At 37.1% G+C, this 21176-nt stretch overlaps 1 protein-coding gene across 2 annotated transcripts in view; it reads left to right on the forward strand.

Annotated features, from left to right (window-relative positions):
- The window catches only part of PIAS1 (protein inhibitor of activated STAT 1), a 279235-nt gene extending 260154 nt beyond the window's left edge, over nt 1-19081 (forward strand). For both annotated transcript variants that reach the window (XM_076004509.1, XM_076004510.1), the window contains exons 10-15: nt 1908-2068; nt 4812-4942; nt 5667-5847; nt 9411-9553; nt 11165-11202; nt 15135-19081. In XM_076004509.1, coding sequence (XP_075860624.1) covers nt 1908-2068; nt 4812-4942; nt 5667-5847; nt 9411-9553; nt 11165-11202; nt 15135-15428 — 948 coding nt within the window. In that variant the 3' untranslated portion in view covers nt 15429-19081. The remainder of the gene's footprint in view (nt 1-1907; nt 2069-4811; nt 4943-5666; nt 5848-9410; nt 9554-11164; nt 11203-15134) is intronic.
- The last annotated feature ends 2095 nt before the right edge of the window (nt 19082-21176 follow it).

Consider the following 21176-nt stretch of genomic DNA (forward strand, 5'->3'; position numbering starts at 1 on the left):
GCTCTAAAGTAATGATTAAAAAGTATGGTATAGTAAATATATAAACCAGTAACATTGTTTATTATCATTACCAAGTATTAAGTTACTGTGTATAATTGTAAGTGCTATACTTTTATGCTAGCAGCACAGTGCATTTGTTTCCATCAGCATTGCCACAAAAATGATTGATGCCACTAGGTGATAGGAATTTTTCAGCTCCATTATAATTCTTATGGGACCTCCTTCGTATATGCAGTACATTGTTGACCAAAATGTCATGTGGCCGGCGCCTAATTGTGGTCAGGGGTAGAGTTAGCAGCACAGAGAAGGGAAATATCAGCATTGCTGTCTTCTCATAAGTTTATTACACGTTCAGGTTCTTTTGAATTCATCAGGACTACATCTGGTTAAAATAAAGAGGAAACAATGTTACTTTAGAGATAGAAAAAGAGGCCCAGAAAGGTTACAAGAGGCACAGTAAATCATTGCTACCAGAACAATAATTTAGGTCCTGAAATGACAGTTAATTTCCTTGGTAGACTAGGAAATTGCACATTTCCCTGAAATAATTCTAAGCAAGAATCTTTTCCTCGTTTAAGTCATATCCTTTTCAAGCTCACAAACATGTGGAAACTCTTTTCCTGGTACTTGGCAAATAATGGGGTTATTGAAAGTAGATAACTGCTATACTGTATGGCCACTGTGGGCTCTGGGGACCCTACAGTGGTATGAACTATCTGTCCTCCAGGGAAGGGGACAGTAATATGGCAGCTCCCTGTACAGATCTCTGGACAGCTTCTCTGCCTTGGGCCAAAGCTAGTAGATTAAGGACCACATGAGGCAGATTTCCTCTTTCATGGAATAGACTCAACCTGTGTTACCTCAAGCAACATTTAAAAGGCGAGAAGAGAAGTCTAACAATGCTGGAGTTGCTAGCAGGCGTCCTCAAACTCCGGCCCACCGGCCACATGCGAGTGATTTTGCCCATTTGTTTTTTTACTTCAAAATATGTGCAGTGTGCATAGGAATTTGTTCATAGTTTTTTTAAAACTATAGTCCGGACCTCCAACGGTCTGAGGGACAGTGAACTGGCCCCCTATTTAAAAAGTTTGAGAACCCCTGTGCTAGAGGTTCAGGGTTGTTTACTAAATTACTTGTTATGGTGCTCAGTGAGGGAAGAAATACACCTGGCTTCCTGCTCGGAGGTGTCACTTGGCAATTATGGGGAGTGATCACTGTTGGTTTAGTTTTGTCCTGTGAACTACTCTCATTCATAGATAAGACTAATAGTAAATATCATTGTATCACTGTATCCTGTAGTATTTAATAAGGCATTGTTTTTTCCTTTCCCATTCCTAGTTAAGTAGGTCTTAGCTTTGGGGGGGCCAGGGACTGCTTTAAGAATTTGGTGAAAGTCAGTGTGGTGGTACCTGCTTATAGTCCTAGCTACTCGCGAGCCTGAGGCAGGAAGGTCACTTGATCCCAGGAGTTCAAAGCTATAATGTGGTATGATTGCACCTGTGAATAGCTACTGCACCCTGGCCCAGGGAACAGACTGAGACCTCGTCTCTTTAGGGGGAAAAAAAAGTTTTGGTGAAAGCACTATCTAAAAATGCACACATTTACAAAATTTTGCTTATAATTTTAAGGTAGTCATGACCCTCCCCACCAGAAGCTGATCTGTGAGTTGTAGATTGGAGTAAATAATCTTGACTGTCCATAATCATTTTGTTTGTTATCCAGAGAAATACTATAATTTTTTTAACCTGTAGATGTTTCACAGAAAATGTGTTTAATGTTCTTCTGCATTGAGTAGACACAGTATGCTTTAAATCAGAACGCATACACATTACGTTTCAGAAAATTTTTATTAAAGCTTAAATTTTGAGTAACAGTTGTCTAATGTTTACTTTTTTCCCCTTTTAAAGCTTGGCAAAATGAGGCTGACAATTCCATGCCGGGCCCTTACGTGTTCTCATCTGCAGTGTTTTGACGCAACTCTTTATATTCAGATGAATGAGAAAAAGCCAACCTGGGTTTGTCCTGTCTGTGATAAGAAGGCTCCATATGAACACCTTATTATTGATGGGTATGTCACTTTAAAGAGTTCCTTTGTACCTTGAAATAATGTGTCTTCTCTGGATTTGTTACTTACCAGGTTTGGGATAAAAATTCTATAGGTAGTGGTTTCTAAGTTACATATTTGTAGGATTTTTATGATTTTACATATCAGTATTTCAAAGTAATTAATTTCAAATTAATGTTATAAATATTTTCCCTTTTTAACTTGATATCCCTTTATTTTGAAAATGCATGCTTTACTGTCAGTGCCTCCTGACATTTGTCATTTAAATGGTTCTAAGCAAGGTATGCTTATACCTTTTCCTGACATGAGTCCATCTATCCCTAGATGTGTAGACCATATTGGAGAAGGAATGAAAGAACTGTGAAATTGTGATTAACTCAAGCTCATGAAAAATGGGCTTTTTAGTAGAAGTTAGCCTGTTTCTGGAGATTAGATCAAGCTTCAGTCATGGTTCGCCATACTGCCTCTCCCACTGCAGAGGCTGCTAACTGATCAGTTCGCGAACGGCACCTTCCTTTGTTTTTCTGTTTCTTCTAAAATAATTGTCTTCTTTCTTCTTTCCTCTTCCTTCTTCCTTCTTCTTCTTCCTTCTTCCTCTTCTTTTTCCTCTTCCTCCTTCTCCTCTTCCTCCACTTCTTCTTCCTCTTCCTCTTCTTCCTCCTCCTTTCCTCTTCTCCTTCCTTCCTTCCTTCCTTCCTTCCTTCCTTCCTTCCTTCCTTCCTTCCTTCCTTCCTTCCTTCCTTCCTTCCTTCCTTCCTTCCTTCCTTCCTTCCTTCCTTCCTTCCTTCCTTCCTTCCTTCCTTCCTTCCTTCCTTCCTTCTTCTCCTTCTCCTTCTCCTTCTTCTTCCTCTTCTTCTTCTTCTTCTTCTTCTTCTTCCTCTTCCTCTTCCTCTTCTTCTTCTTCTTCCTTACAGCATCATCATAAGTAATTTTTTCTTAGCACTCCTATTTTTTATCTATCCTTCCAAACATCTTGGAATGTTCCTCTAAATTTTCCCTTATTCTGAAGCCTCCTTTTTTTTTTCTTTTTGCCACTGAACAAAAATAAACTGTGAGAAGGAGCATATCTACTTAATATTTCCTGTACTTTCCAGCAAAATAGTATTTGAAGAAACATAGGAGTCTGAAGGTGGTAATACAAGAAATGGAATATATTTAGCAATACAAGTATAACCTAGAGCTTGAAAGATGTCAGACCAGGCATGGGGAAAAAATGACCTTGGAACTTAAATGTTTATGTTTAATTTTTAGAAATGACATTGATCACTAATAAATCTGAATTGAATAGTACTGTTTTACCAGCTTTTCATGTTACATAGCTTTACAGAGAGTTCTCCCATTTCTTGTTATGAAACCCATAAACACAACCTTTTAAAGAAAATTAGAAGGCCAGGTGCAGTGGCTCACGCCTGTAATCCTAGCACTCTGGGAGGCCAAGGCAGGCAGATTGCTCAAGGTCAAGAGTTTGAAACCAGCCTGAGCAAGAGTGAGACCCCCGTCTCTACTAAAAATAGAAAGTAATTGACTGGCCAACTAAAAATATATAGAAAAAATTAGCCGGGCATGGTGGTGCATGCCTGTAGTCCCAGCTACTCGGAAGGCTGAGGCCGAAGGATTGCTTGAGCCCAGAAGTTTGAGGTTGCTGTGAGCCACGGCACTCTAGCCGGGCAACAAAGTGAGACTCTGTCTCGAAAAAAAAAAAAAGAAAAAGAAAATTGGAAAATAAAAAGCCTTTGTTGGTGTATAATTTTCTGGTTTTTGTTTTTACATAGTTGTTATTATACATTGTTAATAATTTTTATCATTTGGTTTCATTTAACATTATAACCTAAGGATTTGACCATCTTTTGTATTTGACCAATGAACAATTTTATGCATTCTTTTTAAACATTTTAAAATATTTGTATAATATTTTATCAAAGAGACTTAATATTTGTTTACATATTTTTATATGTTATTTCTGCTTCAGTTTATCAAATAAGACATTTACTGTAGGCAATTTGGGATATGCAAAAAAGTATAAGGAAGAAAAATAAATACCCATGAAGTTACCACACAGAAATAACTGCTATTTATATCCTATTCACACACACAATTTTATTTTTGAAATGCAGTTTTCTTTTGTTGGCCTTTTCTCACTTTTTGTGAACGTTTTCCCATGTTATTAAAAATATTTGAAAATGGGCCAGACATGGTGGCTCACACCTGTAATCCTAGCACTCTGGGAGGCTGAGACAGAAGATCATTTGAGCTCAGGAGTTCAAGACCAGCCTGAGCAAGAGTGAGACACCATCTCTACTAAAAAAATAGAAATAAATGAGCTGGACAACTAAAAATATATATAGAAAAAATTAGCCAGGCATGGTGGCACATGCCTATAATCCCAGCTACTCGTGAGGCTGAGGCAGAAGGATCACTTGAGCCCAGGAGTTTGAGGCTGCTATGAACTAGGCTGATGCCACGACTCTCTAGCCTGGGCAACAGAGTGAGACTCTGTCTCAGGAAAAAAAAAATTACAAATGTAATTTTTTGTGATTATATATTTTCTTGCATAAATGTACCACAATTTAGGTAACTATTTTCCTGTGTAGCACTAGATTTTGAGAACAAATGTAACTTACTTCTACCTTTTTTCTCATTTATACTTCTATAAAACATAGAAGGTCTGAATGTTTTTTGAATAGTAATATTTTTAATTTATTTTTATCTAAAATGTGATATTCCAAGAGTGAATTTTTTTTTATAGCTTGTTTATGGAAATCCTAAAGTACTGTACAGACTGTGACGAAATACAATTTAAGGAGGATGGCTCTTGGGCACCAATGAGATCAAAAAAGGAAGTACAGGAAGTTTCTGCCTCTTACAATGGAGTTGATGGTGAGTGGTAGTTTTTCACAAGGGTGGGGCGGTCTCCCTTGCTGCTATAAGCCTTGGTTTTCACTATTACGATGCAGATACTTTTAAAAAGCACAGCAGATTATGGATAACTTAATAATTCTTATTAAATTATTGATTAAATGTTCAGAAGCAATAGAACTCCTTTTAAATTCACTTTTTTTCCAGCTTTTAAAATTTTCTGATATAAGATTTCAAAGTAATGTAATTTAATAAGTCGTTTGCAAAGTCACAATTTTGAAACCATATCCTTTTCAAATTTTTAACAGATTCAGTATAGAGTAGTGAATGTTCCTTTTTCATTTAATTTTTTTTCCTGGCTTTTAATATGTTTTTGCTGGAAGGAGACTATGAAGTTTTTAAAAATGTTGCCATAATATTTCTTAAGTATGTCAGATACTATACAGATGAACATTTATAATACACAGTCTCTGCTCTGCTCTCAAATTGCTTTTATTCTGAAGTAGACATAAGACATTCATTTTGATTTGCTCTAATTCAGAATTGTTTTTTTAAATAACTCTTTAACAGTCGATAATAAATTGTAGTTTTAAACTTAGTGGAACAGAGCCACTGTTGGTTTTCCACTCTCTAGCCCCAGCAATATTGTGTCTACAATATAACTGATACATTAATAAGGACACCGAGAAAAGAAGAAAGATATCGTAGGTCTTCTTTGCATTGAATTTTAATTATTCCCACACAGGATGCTTGAGCTCCACATTGGAACATCAGGTGACTTCTCACCACCAGTCCTCAAATAAAAACAAGAAAGTAGAGGTGATTGACCTAACCATAGATAGTTCATCTGATGAAGAGGAGGAAGAGCCATCTGCCAAGAGGACTTGTCCTTCCCTATCTCCTACATCACCACTAAATAATAAAGGGTAAGCACTGAGAACTTAAAAAAAAAAAAATCATTGTGAAAGTTAATTTGGTAAATAGGGATTAAAGACCTGCCAAATATTAATAAAATGATTGTGTTTGATTATAAAATTTAACCTAGCAATCAAAGGATAGGCTGAATTTTTTCTAGGTTGTGGTATTCTTGAGGAATTGGGGTAATGCATCAAAAGGGTCACTTGGATATGATAGTCATCATATCAAAAGATAATTCTAGTACAGTGATATATGTATATCAGAATCACTTGAGAGCTTATTAAAATGCACACTTTGATCCCCCATGTCTGAGTTAGGGACTGAGAAAATTTGTATTTATAATAAGTTCTGAGGTGATCCTGATACTGCTTATTCAAACTGGAAAATGTGTGCTGTAACAGTAACCCCAAGTTGACTGTTTCATGTAGAAAGCAGAGGGAGACCCAGTGATTTAAACCTGCCTCCAAATGTGTGTGAGGCTGGCAAAGAAGGAGGTCAAAGATGACTTCAGTTGTAGTACACAGTATTTTCTATTTTGTAGACTTCCCCTGATATTTTCCGTTAGTCTTATTTCAGTAATAATGTACCTTGTTTATGCTTCAGTTCATTTCATAAAACACCATTATCTACTTTGTGTAAAATACCCTGTGCTAAGCATGGATGACAATAAAATGAGTAAGTATAGTCCTCACCTTAAAGAGCTTAACACTTTCTAGGGGGTGGTAAAACAAGTAGTACACTCCAGCTGTACTCTCAACAGACTTTATTCCCATAGACACATCAGGGATTCTCAGCAAAAAGATTTCATATTTTGCTGAAGCACAATTTTAGCATGCTAATAGTAAATCTAGAAATAGATGTGCCCCTTTTTAGGTGTATATCAGGAGGATCACGTGGCCTGTGATAACTGAATAGGAGCTATTCAAAAAATCTTCCACCCGCAGTGGTGCCTGAAGAAAGACCATAAGAGAGAAGGACAGTCTGTAGATGGAATTGTTATAGATTGCAAGGTCAAGAGGGAAAGTTGACAACAGACCAAGAGCAGGCATTCTGTGCATGGAGTCAAATCATTTTCAGGTTTGATGTTGTATGGTAAGATTAAAAGATTTCAATCAAACATTACACAGGCTGATATTTTCATTCATGAGTAGCATATCTCAGCATAGAGACAGACAGAAGCAAAGACATTAAAAGCAGTGTCATTATTCTAAACAAAATTAATATTTAAATACTAATTCTACTCTATGAACATTACCTCTGATGAAAGTCTACCTTGATGGCTGTTACCCAGCAAGCCTCGGCTTGTTATTATAACAGCTTATTTTATAAATCTGAGTCAGAGAAAAATCACATTAACTGAAGCTAGCATAGTTAGAACACATATCTATAGAATTTTGATTTTAAGATATTTTATAAATTTCAAACCATAATATGACCAAATACATATTGTCATATGATTAAAAAAATTTTTTTTGTAGAGATGGGAGTCTTGCTATGTTGCACAGGCTGTTCTTGAACTCCTAGCCTCAAGTGATCCTCCTACCTCAACCTTTCAAAGTGCTGGGATTATAGCTGTGAGCCACTGTGCCAGACATCATAATTTTTGTAATGCCATAATTGCAACATTTACAGATATTTCATAAACCTCTGGGTGCATAAATACTTTGGGGTTACATGCATCATTATATATGTTAGTTCTACTCTTTAAAATATTAATAGTAGTCATGTGTTTATATAAACTATGCAGTTGTTTTACTGTGTATTTTTTCCTTAAAACTTTTACATGTTTAGAAATCTAATATTTCTTCTTTGGATATTTATTTTGCTGTTTCTCCAAAAATAGCTCTGTTTATTATGTTTGGAATATGTTTGGAATATTACATTAGATGCGTTAACTACTTCCTGAGCTTCCCAGTGACTAATTGAACCCAGATACTCCAACAACTTGCAAATACCAGACCTTTCTCTTTCTATTTTCAGATTAAAAACAAGAAATCTGAAAGTTTACAGTATCTTTAGAAGAATAATGATAATGCCATAGTTAGCACTAGTAGCCATTTTATGGTAATGACTAGCCAGTAACTAGAAACCTAAGCCTAGCATATCATGTTTGTTATTGTGCAGTATAAAGGTGGGAATGCATTTCAAAACATTATCACAAAATTGAAAGAAAAGCAGCCAGCAGGACTTAGAAAGAGGCAAACATCACTAAATGTAAAACACTTTGTTGTCCTCAGCCAGAGTGTTTAGTATTCATCCAGAAATTTTCATACTGTTGGTATACTGAGATGATTTGAAAGACTATACCAAGAAGAGGAAGCCCTGAAAATAAAAAAAAAAAAAAAAAGAAAGACTAGCATTTCAGCTGCTTTATTATCTCTTGTAATTCCTTAGACATTGTCAGAGGACACAGCTAATGGAAAATGGTACTTTTTGTAGTTATAAGAGGTTTAATGAAGTTTCCATTAGATGAAACATTTTTATGAGGCAGATGAGAGTATGTTTTATGCTTCATATCCCATTCATAAAAATGTGGTAGATGATCATAACTAGAACTCTATTCCTGGAAATCCAACCTTAGCATCTTTTGAAATATTCTATACCATTGAAATTGCATCTCCACATCCAAAGCACTTCACATGAAGGATTAAAAGCAAAAGACAGCGTCTTCATTGATTCTTTCCTTTCTATTTTCTATAACTTATATATCTTTTACTACTTGTATGGGGTAACATAACCCTTATGCTTCCTTCCAGGGTATTAGAATTCTTTCTTTTTCTTTTTTAAAATCAGTTAAATTCTTCCTTTTCTTTTTTTTATCTTTCTTTTGACTTTTTCCTTAATTTCTGGTTAAAAAAATTTTGGGCTACTTTTCTCTCTGTTTTCCTAGATTCTCTCTTTTTTTTTTTCCCCCCCCAGTTATATTATTCTCCCCTTAAAAACTCCATCACCTATTCATTATGAAACATTTCTTCTTGTCTTGTTGCTTTTGTTAGATTCAGCAGGGCTTTTATGCAGATGGTGTGCTGATACCTGCACTGGGCATTGGGTATTTTATTTGCTAGGATATACCTATACTTCTTGCTAGTGAACAACACATCAGTGTCATTTTAGAAAGGTATCAGAATTTCATTTACTGTAAGTATTTTTCACTCATATCCAGACTCAGCTGTGCCTTTCCCCTGCATTCTGAAAGTATGGGTGGTAATAGTCTAAAGACCACATGTGGTTTCTGAGTGTTGCATCCATCTACTTCTCCCTATAACCTCTGCAAAAAAGGTATACAAATTATTTATTAAGTAATACAAATTATTTTATACAAAGTATATAAATTATTTTATTACAACATTAATAAATTATTAAGTATTAAGTATACAAACTATTTTATAATTAAGTATACAAACTATTTTATAATAATTGTAGATGATCTAAATTATATATTGCTTTTCTTGTCTTTCATTTTTATCTCCAGCACAAAAGCTAGGGTTTATTGTGAGATGCAACCACCTTCTTTTTAATCATAAAAGTTTAACTGACTCATGAAAATTAAGCAAACGTTTCCTTCTTACAGCATTTTAAGTCTTCCACATCAAGCATCTCCAGTATCCCGCACCCCAAGCCTTCCTGCTGTAGACACAAGCTACATTAACACCTCCCTCATCCAAGACTATAGGCATCCTTTCCACATGACACCCATGCCTTATGACTTACAAGGTGAGTCACCAGTTCTTCTGTATTGTCACATAGCATTATGAATGCCTTTGATCTATATAGTCCTCTTCTGGGTGAGTCTAAGGAAGAATTGGAAGATTGGGAATACAGGGCCTATGACTCAGGGAACTGAGAGAAATAATATACTACGGTCATAAGTACTAGCCTGGTTTCTTGATTGCACCTTTATTAATAGCCAGTCTTTTACTCCAAGTGGTAAAACTAGTACAATGATCTTTAAGTTTTGTGAGCTTCAAAGTACTATGTAAATTGTTTTTAGGTGATGTCCAGTATGTGGCTTTAAATTTTGATATTTATGAGCATTATATTTTGTTCCCTAATATTAGTTGTAATGCAACAGGCATTGTACATACTGTGTTGCATTATCTTTTAGATAATGCTGAATTGAGACATTTGAAAGTTTTAAATTTTTGTTCTAGTAAACCTGATCCTTTTTTTCAAAAGCAGTTTGAAATTAGTATACTCATTTATATAATATTTGAGTTCATAATAATCATTTACATTATCAAAAAGAATTATTAGTTCTCATATATAATTTAATAATTTGTATATTAGTTATACAACCTAACAAAATTTTTCTCTTTTATTATAAAAAGCTATATGTATAGGAAATTCAATACAAAAACATAAAGTGAAAGTTTCCCTCTACCTGTCCCCCAAGCCCACTCCCTAGAAGTTATGGCTAGTCTTAACAGTTAGATAACTTGCCATACCTTTTTCTACATATATGAAACATACTATCACTATCAAGAACCACAGTGCTGTGTACTTTGTAAGTCCTCAGATTGTAATCTGTTCTGGTGTAAATAGTGGGTGGATCCATACTGTGTTTGTATTATTGTCTTATTTTTATCTACATCTGCTTGTTGCGCTTTTTCCCAAGTTTCGATAGTTAGATATCACAGTGAGGCATTTCATTTGTGCTGCTTTCCTTGCTCTTCATTGCATGGCATGGTGGTGGTGGAGATGCGAATGTGAGCTGGAAGAGGTCTGCTTGTAGGGAGTCCTGGGCAGCCAGGGGTCAGGACTGGTCCTTCTGTATGTAACAGGCACAAGATCTCTAGCCCCCTCATGCCAGCGCAGCATCTCTCAGTTAGAATCTGGTGCAGACGGGAACAAGTGAGCAAATTTGAGAAATGTAAAGCAAATCTGTGCTACAATTTGCTTAATCTCTTTCAACCTCAAACTTTCTTGTCTGCAAAATGAGGCCAAAAATAATTACCTCATGAGATGCTTATGAGGAGCAGCTTAGAGTAGATTGAAAGGTTACTAAAAAGGAGTGTGTGAGAGCATTTGTAAAAGGTACCGTGCCAGTTTTAGGGCTGCATGTTAGATCTAACAGGGCAGCATGGCCCAAGTCCCCTAAGTGAAGTTATAGGGAGGACAAATCATTGCTGAAGCTTGATCTTCACCCTTAATAATCTAGAGATGGGAGAGATATAAAACATTTGGCTCAGCTCTTCATGTTTAAATAAAATTCTAAATGATGTAGCATTTAAGACTTGTGTTTGTTTTTGATGTATTGGGGCATTTGGAGGGTTTTTGTTTATTTGTTTGTTTTTTCCAAAACTAAAATAATTTTTTCTCCCGCAGGATTAGATTTCTTTCCTTTCTTATCAGGAGACAATCAGGTATGTTATTTTTTTTTTAAATACTGTTATTTTAATTGTACAATAAAAATACAGTCATGCGCCGCATAATGACATTTTGGCAGCAACAGACCCCGTGTACAGCGGTGGTCCCGTAAGATTATAATGGAGCTGAAAAATTCCTGTTGCCTACTGATGTCAGTCAGTGCAAGGCATTACTCACGTGTTTGTGGTGATGCTGGTGTACACAAACCTACTGCGTTGCCAGCCGGGTAAAAGCATAGCACATACAATTATGTACAGTACATAATACTTGATATTAAATGACTGTGTTACTGGTTTATGTGTTTATATACCATACTTTTTATCATTATTTTTAGAGTGTACTCCTGCTACTTATTTAAAAAAAAAAAAGATTTGGCCATAAAACAGTTTGGTGTGTTGTGGCAGCACAGCCTCACACATCTTGTGTTTGCCACATCTCTTAATCGTACCATTTTGGCTTGTGCTTGATTTAATCTCCTGCTTTTTGTTCATCATGGCCCCTAAGGGTACAAAAGCCACATCTAGTGTTGCCAGTAAGAGGCCATGTCGAGTGATTGACCTGGAAACGAAATTAAAAGTGATTAAAGACGATGAAGGTGGAAAATCAGTGATGGTCATTGCTCCCAGTCAGGCGTGTCCCACTCCACCATAGCTGCCATCTCGAAGAACAAGAACAAAGCAATGGAAGCTATTACAGGGTCTGCTTCATTTAAGCAACAATATTAACAAAAATTTGAGAAGGGCCTTTATCAGATATGGAGAAACTTCTGATGACCTGGATTGAAGACCAGACGCAGAAACAGATCCCTGTCAGCACCATGATGATCATGGCCGAGGCAAAAAGTGTGTTTGCAATGTTGAAAGAAAAGGATGGACCCAAATATGATGTTAAATCTACTGTTAGTTCTGGATAGTTTAAATAATTCAAGAATCATTACTCATCACATAATGTGAAACTGAGTGGTGAGTCTGTGAGTGCTGATGTGAAGGCAGCTGAAGAATTTTTGGAAACTCTAGATAAGCTAATTATAGAGGAAAATTACCTGCCAGAGCTACTCTTTAATGTGGATGAAACCTCCCTATCTGCAAAGGGATGTCTGAAAGGACTTCCATCCATAAGGAGGCCAAGTCACTGCCAGGTTTCAAGGCTTTTAAGGCCTGGTTAATAATCTTGCTTGGAGGCAATGTTACTGGCTACAAATTGTAATCTTTTGTAATTTGGCATAGTGAGAACCACAAGGCCTTCAAGCACATCAGTAAGCACACACTGCCAGTGCGCTACAGGAGCAACAAGAAGTTAGGATGACCCAGCTCCTCTTCCAAGATGCTCTCCTGAATTGCTGTGCTGCGAGACGGAGAAGTGCTGTCTGGAGAACAACATACCACTCAAGATTTTGCTCATTGTTGATAATGCTCCTTCATATCCTCCTTTCATTGGTGATCTTCATCCCAGTATCAAAGTGGCATTTCTCCCTCCAAATACCACCTCTTTGATCCAACCAATAAGTCAAGGAGTTACAGCAACTTTACAGCCTATGACCTGAGGAGGACCTTTGCCCAGGTGATTGCTGCAACTGAAGAAGACACTGGTGCAATTCTGGAAGGAGTACAGCAGCTATGATTGCATCAAGAACCTTGCTTGGGCTTGGGATGATGTCACCAAGGAGTATGTGAATGGCATCCGGAAGAAGACACTCAGATTTGTCCATGACTTCAAAGGATTTGCCAAGGATCAGGAGGTTGCAAAAATCAACAAGGCTGTAGTTGAGATGGCAGATGACTTTAATCTGGATATGGATGATGACAGCATTGACGAGCTCCAAGAGGTGGTTCCTGAGGAACTGACTATTGGGGAGTTGTTGGAACTGGAATAGGAATGCATAGCTGAAGAAGAGGCAAGAGAAAAGGAAACTGCAGGTGAAGAAAAAGAACCCTCAAGAAAATTCACAGTAAAGCGTTTAGCAGAAGCTTTTGCAGACCTCAGCCAGCTCCTTAAAAAGTTTGAAAACAAGGCCGGGCGCTGTGGCTCACGCCTGTAATCCTAGCTCTTGGGAGGCCGAGGCGGGCGGATTGCTCAAGGTCAGGAGTTCAAAACCAGCCTGAGCAAGAGCGAGACCCTGTCTCTACTATAAATAGAAAGAAATTAATTGGCCAACTGATATATATATAAAAAAAAAAAAAATTAGCCGGGCATGGTGGCGCATGCCTGTAGTCCCAGCTACCCGGGAGGCTGAGGCAGAAGGATCACTCGAGCCCAGGAGTTTGAGGTTGCTATGAGCTAGGACGCCACGGCACTCACTCTAGCCTGGGCAACAAAGCGAGACTCTGTCTCAAAAAAAAAAAAAAAAAAAAAAAAAAAAAGTTTGAAAACATGAACCCCAGCATTGAAAGGTTTTCATTAATAGAGAGGAATGTTTGTGGTGCACTGTCTGCTTATAAGCAAATCTATGATGAAAAAAAGAAACAAACCAATTAAACCACCATGGACAGACATATTTCTGAAAAGTGGCACTTCCTCAAGAAGAGCCTCAGGCAGGTCCTTCAGGAGCAATCCAAGAGAAGGCATTGTTATCATAGGAGATGACAACTCCATGTATGTCACTGCCCCTGAAGACCTTCTAGTGGGACAGGATGTGGAGGTGGAAGACAGTGATGTTGAAGATCCTGACTCTGTAGAGGCCTAGGCTAATGTGTGTGTTTGTTTCTTAGTTTTTAACAAAGATGTTAAGTAAAAAAATAAAAATAGAAAAAAAAGCTTATAGAATAAGGATATAAAGAAAGAAAATATTTTTGTATAGCTGTAGAGTGTGTGTTTTAATTTGTTATTAAAAGTTGAAAAATTATAAAGTTTATAAAGTAAAAAAGTTACAGTAAGCTTAGTTTATTATTGAAGAAAAAATGAAATTTTTTAATAAATTTAATGTAGCCTAAGTGTTTATAAAATCTACAGTAGTGTACAGTAATGTCCTAGGCCTTCACATTCATTCACCACTCACTCACTGACTCAACAAGAGTAACTTCCAGTCTTGCAAACTTCATTTATGGTAAGTACCCATTACTGGTGTACCATTTTTTAATCTTTTATACTGTATGTATTTTTATTGTATCTTTTGTATATTTAGGTATTTTTATATATGCAAATACCTAGCATTGTATTACAGACTCCTATAGTATTCAGTCCAGTAACATGCTGTACAGGTTCACAGCTTAGGAACAATAGGCTATACCATATAGCCTAGGTATGTAGTAGGCTATACCATCTCGGCTTGTGTACGTGCACTCTGATGTTTATACAACAGTGAAATTGCCTAGCATTTGTCAGAATCTATCCCCATCGTTAAGCGACGCATGACTGTATTTAAAAGTATGATATGTAGCCAAGAGAAAGAATAAATTTACTTGAAGACTTTAGAGTGATCATACCCATTATTGTTATGGCTTTCAGAATTTAAATAAAAATCCCTAGCTTCAGCAGTGCCTGCGTATACCATAAGAACAGTGTCTAATTGTTGGTTTCCAGTACTGTTTTCTAAAGGAACAGAGGGCAGTGAGTCAGATTGACTGGCAGATTTCTTGTTTAAATATCTCCTTAAGAGGAGGTGGGTGACTGTCCTCTTTCCTGCTGCTTCTGAGCATACACTTGTTGGGAAATAGAATTTCGAGAATTGCTTGCAATGCTAATTAAAACAAAGCACAATAAAAATTTTAGTTTGTATTTCCCCCCAGTTTCAGATACAAAAATGTCTCTCAAGATCAGTGCTTCAGTCATTACATAAGGCCATATGATTTTGCAAAATGTCTTACTAAATGTTTCAGAAATATTGTATAACTCAGGATATATTAAATTTAGGAACTTTGTTCTGCTGAGAAGAAAATGTATTAATTTATAAGTATAGTTAACATGCTTTTGTCTTTGTTCCCCTCCCTAGCATTACAACACCTCATTGCTTGCCGCTGCAGCAGCAGCAGTTTCAGATGATCAAGACCTCCTACACTCGTCTCGGTTTTTTCCGTATACCTCCTCGCAGATGTTTCTTGATCAGTTAAGTGCAGGCGGCAGTACTTCTCTGCCAACCACCAATGGAAGCAGCAGTGGCAGTAACAGCAGCCTGGTATCCTCCAACAGCTTAAGGGAGAGCCACAGCCACACGGTCACAAACAGGAGCAGCACGGACACGGCGTCCATCTTTGGCATCATACCAGACATTATCTCATTGGACTGATTCCCTGGCTCCTGCTGCTCCCGTCCCCACCCCAGATTAAATGAACTTGGCAGAAAGAAGAGAACTTTGTGCTCTGTTTTACCTTATTCTGTTTAGAAAAGTACACAAGCGTGTTTTTTTCCTTTTTTTAGGGAAAAAATTAAAAGAAATGTACAGAGAACAAAACTATATTTTCAGTTTTACTTTTGTATATAAATCTAAGACTGCCTGTCTGATAAAACACTTGTTTAAAAAAAAAAAGGAAAGAAAAGAAAAAAGAAAAAACAAGCACCCACAAACCACCTTCAGTTCATTTTTTCTGGATTCTGAAGATTTTTCATCATTTGTCCTATGGTTTTGGTTTTATTTTACTTCAATGGCATTATTTTATTTGCAATAACAGAAAAGGAATTGCATGTATGAAGTTTTAAATTGTGGGTTTTTCTTTGTTGTGGGGAGGGGGTTGGGGGTATAGTTTGATTTCCATTTTCTAAAAATGACAGACTTGGATTCTGTTTGTGTGTGTGTGCATATTTTATCCAGCCTTAAGTTATAAAGCTCATCTGTCCCACTGCATTCCCTATGTATTCAGGACATGGCTCGTGGGGGTGTGTGTTCAGTGTGTGTGTGTCTGTGTGTATTTTTCTGTCATTACTGTTCCCTTTCCTCCCAAGTGTGCGTTCAGGTAATCAGTTGCTTGCTTTTCTCAAAGTGCTTTGAAGGTCTTGAACTCACGTGTGAGCATCTTTATCAACTATCCCAATTGCATGTTCTCCATCACATATTCTCTCTTATTTGCTATATACCCCCTGAGAATATGTTTTAGAGATATTGGAGTAAAGCTGTCTGGGTAAGAAGTAGGCTTAGCAGACCTGTGAATAATACACTTTAGTCTAGTTCTTTATTTTAAATCTGGATTGTCAGTATTGTGTATCTAAACCAAGTCTGTGAGTACCTGCTTTTTTTGGCCACAGAGTAACAAGTTTTCATGTAAGATCTTCGTACCAAAGTAGGAAGTAAAAAAAGCTTAGAAAGCCTTTTTTGGGTGTCTTTTGCAGCTGACAGAGGTAAGGTTTCATCAACTCAAAAAGAAAGATACACAGTCAATTATCCTAAAAGTACATTCAGTTTGGAAAATACAATGCACCACACATATCAATCTGTAGAAATCTATTTGATAAACAGTTGAAATTCAAAATGTGTTTGATCCTTAGTCATTTTTACTCTCTGGTCCTGAGTGTACTTATTTTCTTAGGCTGTTTACCTTGTTTATTTTTTTCTTTACATTTTTAACAAGTATGACATAGGAAAGTCATTTTTTTAGAATTCGTGGATCAGTCTAATCTACTCTTATTAATAATGGAACATGTAAATATATTGAAAACTGTTTTTCAGGAGATGAATAAGGGTTGGAGGAAAGGAAAAGTGGTTCTACTTATGTTCTGAAATCCTCATCAGAGAAGGTATGATGTTCTCAGGTGTGGAAAATATGTTTAGTTGATTGGGAATGCAAGTTTAATACAAAAGATATAGAAGGGGCATAATGATTGCTGTTTTTCCAGACTGGATTTTTCTATCACAACTGTTAATGTTCTCAAAGCTGATGACGGACCACCTTTATGTATAAACTTGTAGTTTTAAACTTTGCATTGGTAACAAAATGATCTACTAAAATTCAGGATGGCTGTACTTCATTTGTATGATAAAATTAGTGGTTCACATGACTGTGTGGCATCTAAAAATAATATCTGTTTTTACAGCATCTCTCTGCCACTAAATTGTTGACTTGAATTTTGAAAAAAAAAAAGTTGGTGTTGATATGTATATGTGTGTGTGTATATATGTATTTATAAACAAGTATGTGTGAGTAACAAGTGAGTTACATAGTCTTCCCCTACGCATGTGTATTCCACACATAAATGGCTGACTTATAGTCACAAAACAATTTGCAATAATAATAAAAAAAAACCTCAGATTCATTGCCATTTAAAACAGGAAATAGTTAAGTTTTTAAATGAATCTGGTGTTGTGGTAAGCAAACACTTTAAGACTCTCATTGCCATATAATTTAAGCTAATATCTAATAGTACCATAATTTGCATCTAAATTTGGATTGGGATAGAAATTAACTAAAATTGTGAAGAGTTATTTCTGATTTTACATGGCAATAGGAAACATTTCTGTTAATTCAACTGCCTATGGTAAAATGAATAGTTTTCTTTATTCCTATTTTTGGTTTTGTTTTTCTTTTTCTGTCATTGTTGTCAGTGGTCTCAAAAATTCTGATCAATAACTTTGTATATGATGCTGACTTACAAACTCTTTGAATGGTCCAGTTGAAAACCCATCCCTCTACTTTCTTCAGCCCAGTTTTCAAGGGGGTTAATTTCCCTATGTCCTACATTATACCAACCTAAGGGAAGAACAGGTAATAGGGAGAAATAAATGTCTGATCAGTGGCTTTTGTCTCCATGTAAGAAACTAACCATTCAGTTGTCTTTATTTTTAGTTCATTCCACTCTGTGGGGAGTTAGTTTCCTTCAGTTGTTGACTTTCCAAAATGTTGCATTAAGTAATAGTTATCACTCTGTTGGTTGCATGGTCATTATAAATCAGATTTTCGTGCACTACATCTTTGTCTCCTAAGTTTAAAAAAAAAAAAGCGCATAGTCACTTCATCTCTTTTTTTTCCTTAGCCCACCCTGATTCCTCAACCCATGCCAACATGGACATGCTGTCTGTGGATAAATAGCAATTCTCAGAATCGTTAGTCAAGTTGCCACCATCCCCCTTGCCTTGGTCTTTCATAATAGTTGTTCATATGTTCGTACTATGTGTGCGTGTGTGTATATACATCTGTATGCACACATCTTTGATAAAGTAGCTGTTTAAATAGCAGAGTTGAAGTGGCTTTTAATTACTTTGTGGGCATTATTGGGCACATCTTTTTTCAAAAAGCAATCTGACCTTTAACCATGCCACACTTGGTTAACTAATTTATTTTGAGCATTAAAATTTTTCTATTATTAATTTAGACATCACAATTCTATATCATTACTGACTTAGGAAAGATTCACTTACGCTTCTGAAAAATGTGATTTCTCGACAGATTTTCCTTTGAGTCAAGTGTTGAAAGTGAATGAAAATATATCGTATTTGTAAATTAATGTGGAAAGAACATTGTTTTTAAAATAATTTCAATTTTAAATACATACAACTTAAAAGATCTTCAGGACTTTTTAAAGCACATTTGAAATTATTTTAGTAAGAGTTTTGTTTTATCAGTACATGTTGAATTCTGTTTTTTAATTAAAAACAAAGCTTAGATTTCAGAAAGAGGGAAGGAGAATAGCTGGTGGTCCCAGAGTGTGCTGCTGTTAATTGTTTAATTAACAAAGGGGAAAATGTATATAAGCAGATATAAAAGTTACCATAAATTCCATGAACTTAAATCTGTGATTCATTGCCTTAAAACTTTCTCTCTTAGAATTTCCATACCGCATGCCAAACCAGTAAAATGGCTTTTAAAAATGTATAGTAGACCAATGTCAGTTTGTATAAAAGTACCAAGTGAAAATATTTATTACATGCATTGGAAAAAATTGTTTACCTATTGAATGTTACCTGTTTATGTAGAGCTCTTTAGATGTAATAAAAGAAAAGCCTTCAGTTAATTTGTCTTCTGTAAAATAATACTGCTGAGTATAAAAGGGGACAGTCCCTATAACACAAGTGATAATGGTTTCTGCTTCCAAAGTACCTTTCATCCAGAGATTTCAAAGCATGATAAGTAACTTCTCTTGCGACATGCTTTGAGGTAAGTAATGAATATACAGCCATCATTTACCTTTTTTATTGAAATATGGCTAGCTCTGTAATATGGCATAGCATCTGTTTAGTTAAAATCTATTTAATGTCTGTAATTTGAGTGCTACTAGTACCATGGCCTTTTTTGTAAACAACACTAGTTGCTAGGTAAACCAACTGGAATTTGAGGAATGAATATGAAACCAGGACAGGAGTAGTGTAAAAGCCTTTCTTCCGGTGGAGGTTTAAATCAGAACACTTCATGGGATCTTAGGCTGTGGACCACTGAATCCCCTTAATTAAGAACAGTGAGTCAGTGAAGAGGAGCCCCAGGTTCTAGTGACCACTCCACACCAGCATGTGGTTTTGGCAAGCTATACTTCAGATTCCTGTTGGTTAATGAGATTCATAAAATTTGCTTTAAAACCATATTGGGACCATTCAGTTTTCTAGACATAAAGGAGCTTTGAGGGAAAGTACCCTCTTTCATTATTACAGTCCAGAAATTCCTCTTCCTGTCCATCTAAATCATCAGTATCAATCTCCCATCTACTCCTTGGTATTCTGGATTGGCTGTGCGGGATTTGCTTCCTAATATCCATGACAGTAGTTCAAAAGAGGTGTGGGTCTGGGACCCTTGAGCCCTGCCTGAAAGGTGAAATACAGCAGTTCTCTCTGGGGGACCAAGGTCCAACCAGCCCTCTGGTGGATTTACCAGGAGGTAATTAAGGCTGAGCACCAGGGCCCTCCTTTGCTCTGGCTTCTTCCAGGGTCCTGGGAGCAGCCCCAGAAATTCTGCATTTCTATGTTTGTATCCTTTTTTTTTATTTTGAGACAGAGTCTCACTTTGTTGCCCAGGCTAGAGTGAGTGCCGTGGCGTCAGCCTAGCTCACAGCAACCTCAATCTCCTGGGCTCAAGCGATCCTACTGCCTCAGCCTCCCGAGTAGCTGGGACTACAGGCATGTGCCACCATGCCCGGCTAATTTTTTGTATGTATATTTTTAGTTGGTCAGTTAATTTCTATTTTTAGTAGAGACGGGGTCTCGCTCTCGCTCAGGCTGGTTTCGAACTCCTAACCTTGAGCAATCCGCCCACCTCAGCCTCCCAGAGTGCTAGGATTACAGGCGTGAGTCACCACGCCCGGCCTCTATTCTTAAAGTAGGCCACCAAATCATATAAACCTCAGACCCCATGAAACCCCCATCTGCTCCTGTACCTTGTGGACCTGGGCTCCCCAGCCAGATGATCACAATTTTACCTAATTGGTATTTGAGCTATTTACTGCCTGTCCCTCACCCTGACCCCCCAAAATCCTTCTCTACAGCTCCTGGGAATTCCTGATCACTCCCATTGGCAATTACACTTAGAAAAATGAGAGTCACCTTTCTCAGGACTTTGGTTTGGTCTGAAGCTAGACAGCATCAGTGAGGCTGTTGCCCTAAGATAGGCTGTTTTGTCCCCTGAAGTTTTCCTAGTGCCCAGCCTTTAGTAAAAGATTGTCTTGTATAACCTCCCAGAAGACATACCCCCTTCTTGACTTGGTTTTCTTCTGCTTTAACCACTAAGGCACCATTAGACAAAACCACAGTCCAGAGACCCCAATTTTGATACATATATCATCATGAAAATCGTTGTATACTTGGAGCGCCATATGTCACCCCATTGCCACCTGTACTGGTGTGGTACTCCAGCCCTTTTTTAGGGGTGTGCTGACCCTACCAGTGGATCCATAGATTTGACAAGTGCATGGGCACCTTTGAATCCCTGGTAGCGCCAGCCTGGCACCACCTGGCTGGGTAACTCTCTCAAAGCCACTTGAGCTGGAAGGGCTCCTGAAGGCCAGGTGCCCCTACTACAGTTTTCCAGGGCTCTTGTATCCTGGCCATGGCCTGTTACTCCCCGTAATTCTCTCCCTTAGTCCTGAGGAAGTGGCCATGATGAGTCTGGGCCACTTGAGCAGA

Source organism: Microcebus murinus, chromosome 6 (genome assembly GCF_040939455.1).
Source record: "Microcebus murinus isolate Inina chromosome 6, M.murinus_Inina_mat1.0, whole genome shotgun sequence".
NCBI lineage: Eukaryota > Metazoa > Chordata > Mammalia > Primates > Cheirogaleidae > Microcebus > Microcebus murinus.